The sequence below is a fragment of the Temnothorax curvispinosus genome, unplaced genomic scaffold (genome assembly GCF_003070985.1).
Source record: "Temnothorax curvispinosus isolate PA1 unplaced genomic scaffold, ASM307098v1 QBEX01005112.1, whole genome shotgun sequence".
NCBI lineage: Eukaryota > Metazoa > Arthropoda > Insecta > Hymenoptera > Formicidae > Temnothorax > Temnothorax curvispinosus.
The window spans coordinates 1-2,798 of NW_020214892.1; the positions used below are offsets into that span (position 1 = coordinate 1).

General features: G+C 53.8%; 1 protein-coding gene across 1 annotated transcript; it reads left to right on the forward strand.

Moving 5' to 3' along the window:
* Positions 1-213: 213 nt before the first annotated feature.
* LOC112454502 lies at positions 214-2,274 on the forward strand (the record flags this gene model as incomplete). Its single annotated transcript, XM_025015939.1, has 1 exon — positions 214-2,274. A coding segment is annotated over exon 1 (2,061 nt), but the record flags the coding sequence as incomplete, so codon positions are not given.
* Positions 2,275-2,798: the final 524 nt, after the last annotated feature.

The following is a 2,798-nucleotide window of genomic DNA, read 5'->3' on the forward strand; positions in this document are numbered from 1 at the left end:
TCCACTCAACTTCCTAACAAGCGATCGAGTCCGCGTTCAACTGAAACCCCGGCCGTCTCATAGTTAAAGGGTTGAACGAAGCCACTCGCAATTATCTCGCGTTCTCGCGGAACGGATTCGGCGATTCGTTCGGCGCGTTTATTGCGCGCCCAAACATAAAATTGGTCCTTCGAGCCGGATCGAGATATTCAGTGCAGCCCTTCAGCCGTTAACATGACTGACGTGCCGGAAGTCTCAGCTACCATCAACGACCTCCTGGCTCAACAGCAGGTGTTGATGCACTCCATCACTCGAGCGCTCGATAACTTCAAAAAACTCGGAAGGAATAACTACACCGCTGCAAAAGTCCGAACGCGAATCGCTAGCTCCAAAGAAGTCTGGACGCAATGCGTTCGCGTGCACTCGGCCCTCCTGCAAGTTATTCCGGAAGCGAAAAGAAGCACGTTCGAGTATTTTCAAAACGAACTGTTCGATCAGGCCGAGGACATCCACTTGACGACGTTGGATTACATGGCCGAATGTCTGGAGGCACTCGCGCCAACGCCGCCGCCCCTGACAGCAAACCAGGCTCCGGGCGCCGCGTGCAGTCATGGGCCGCCTGCCTCCTCATTCTCACTGGCGCATCTGCCGCCCATCAACATTCCGCCATTCTCAGGAAAATATGAAGATTGGGAGACGTTCCGCGATCGCTTTACGTCTCTTATCATTAAAAATCCCGAACTTTCTGCATTTGCGCGAATGCATTTTCTATCATCAAGCCTCGTCGGGCGGGCGCTTGAATCTATTCGAAGCATCCCAGTAACCGCGGATAATTTTGAACTTGCGTGGAAGGCCCTCGAGTCGAGGTACGAAAATAAACGCCGATTAGTCGAGATGCATGTGTCCGCGTTATATAATCTGCCGAGCGTTTCCCGCGAATCAGCGAGCGAACTCAGCGAGCTTCGGGATAAAGCAAATCGCGCAATCACGTCGCTGAAGAATTTAGATCGATCCGAATCCGACATTCTCAGCGACATGCTTATGTATAGCGTCACGCAAAGGCTTGATCCCGCCACTCGGAAAGCGTGGAAACTAAAGGGTGGGGATGACGCGCGAATCCCAACATTCAGCGAACTCGATCGATTCCTCGATTCTCGTGCTCGCGCGCTCGAAGAATTGCATCCCGCGAATGTAGAAAAACAAGCTCGCGCGCAGAAGGCGACCAGCGCTACAGCATCGGGAGTTTCTTCAATTTCGTGTCCGCTTTGTAAAGCATCTCACTTTCTAAACAAATGTCAAATCTTTCTGAAGAAAAGTCCAAGTCAACGATTAGAAGCAGTAAAGAAGGCAAATCGCTGTGTAAATTGCCTAAGCGACAAACACGCCGTACAACTATGTCAAAGTAACTATTCGTGCCGCACATGTCACAAAAGGCATCATTCGATGTTGCACGTCGACTCGGACACTTCTACCACGAAAGATACCTCCACCGCGAAAGATACTCCTGCCGCGGAAAATACTTCCGTCGCGACCGCATCGATCCACGATGCCGCGCCCATCACGACATTATTCTCGAGCGCGAAAGTGTCGTCGATGCCTCCGGTGTTGCTCGCGACGGCAAGGGTAAGAGTCGGGTCCTCGTCCGAATCTCCGAACGATCGTACTCGCGTCGTTCGAGCGCTTCTCGATCAAGGATCAGAGATGACCTTCATCACCGAACGATTGAGGCAAGGCTTAAGATTGCGTCGCGTTAGAATGCCCGTCTCGATCTCCGCAATCGGAGGCGTCGACGCCGGAACATGTCGATACGCGGCCGAAATTCAGATCTCTCCGATCGACCAAACCTCTCTCGCATTCAGGACCACTGCGTCCGTCATGCCAAGTCTCACAAAGTATACTCCGTCGCCCGTAACGGCGCCCGTCCAATGGGGCCACGTAGCCGATCTCGCGCTCGCGGATCCGGATCCTACAAACTCGGACCCCATTGATATACTGATAGGTGCCGATCTGTACGGCGACTTGCTACTCGATGGCATTCGAAAGGGCTCCCGCGGAAAACCCCTCGCTCAGAATACCGTTCTCGGTTGGGTGCTGTCTGGCCCCGCGGTTGACCCACAAACACATTCTCGAACAGTTACGGCTCAGCACTGTTCTAATTCTTTGTCTTTCGACGAGGAACTCCGACGCTTCAGGGAAATCGAAGAAATCCCTCGCGCCGATTCACAGAGTCCGGAGGAGCAACAATTCGAAGCTCACTTCCTCGCCACTCATTGGCATCGCTCCGACGGACGATACGTGAGTCGCTCTCCTCTCCAAACCGGTCTCCCAATTGAGATCGGCAATTCTTATCGCTCAGTCGAGCGACAGTTGAGAGGTCTTGAACATAGGTTCAACGCCGATAAGAGATTAGCGACGGAATACCGCGCCTTCAGCGGAGAAGATCAATTAATTCGCCTAGGCGGGCGGTTAGCCCACGCTCCGCTATCTCTAACCGCGAAACACCTAATCATCCTCTCCTCTCACCCCCTAGTTGCCTTGCTAGTCCACCACGCTCATAAAAGGTCGCTTCACGCCGGCACGCAGCTCACCCTCGCTACAGTACGCCGGGCCGTGTGGAGCGCGCAAAATGTCGTAAAGGCCGTAATCCACCGATGCGGAACATGCGCCCGCGAAAAAGCGGCAACTCCCACTCCGATTATGGGACTGCTGCCTCACGTGAGAGTCTTCCCTCCTGCGCGCGCGTTTAAGCATTGCGTTTTGGATTACGCGGGCCCGATGCGTGTACGCCCGATGTCCGGGCGTGGAATCTCATATCTCCT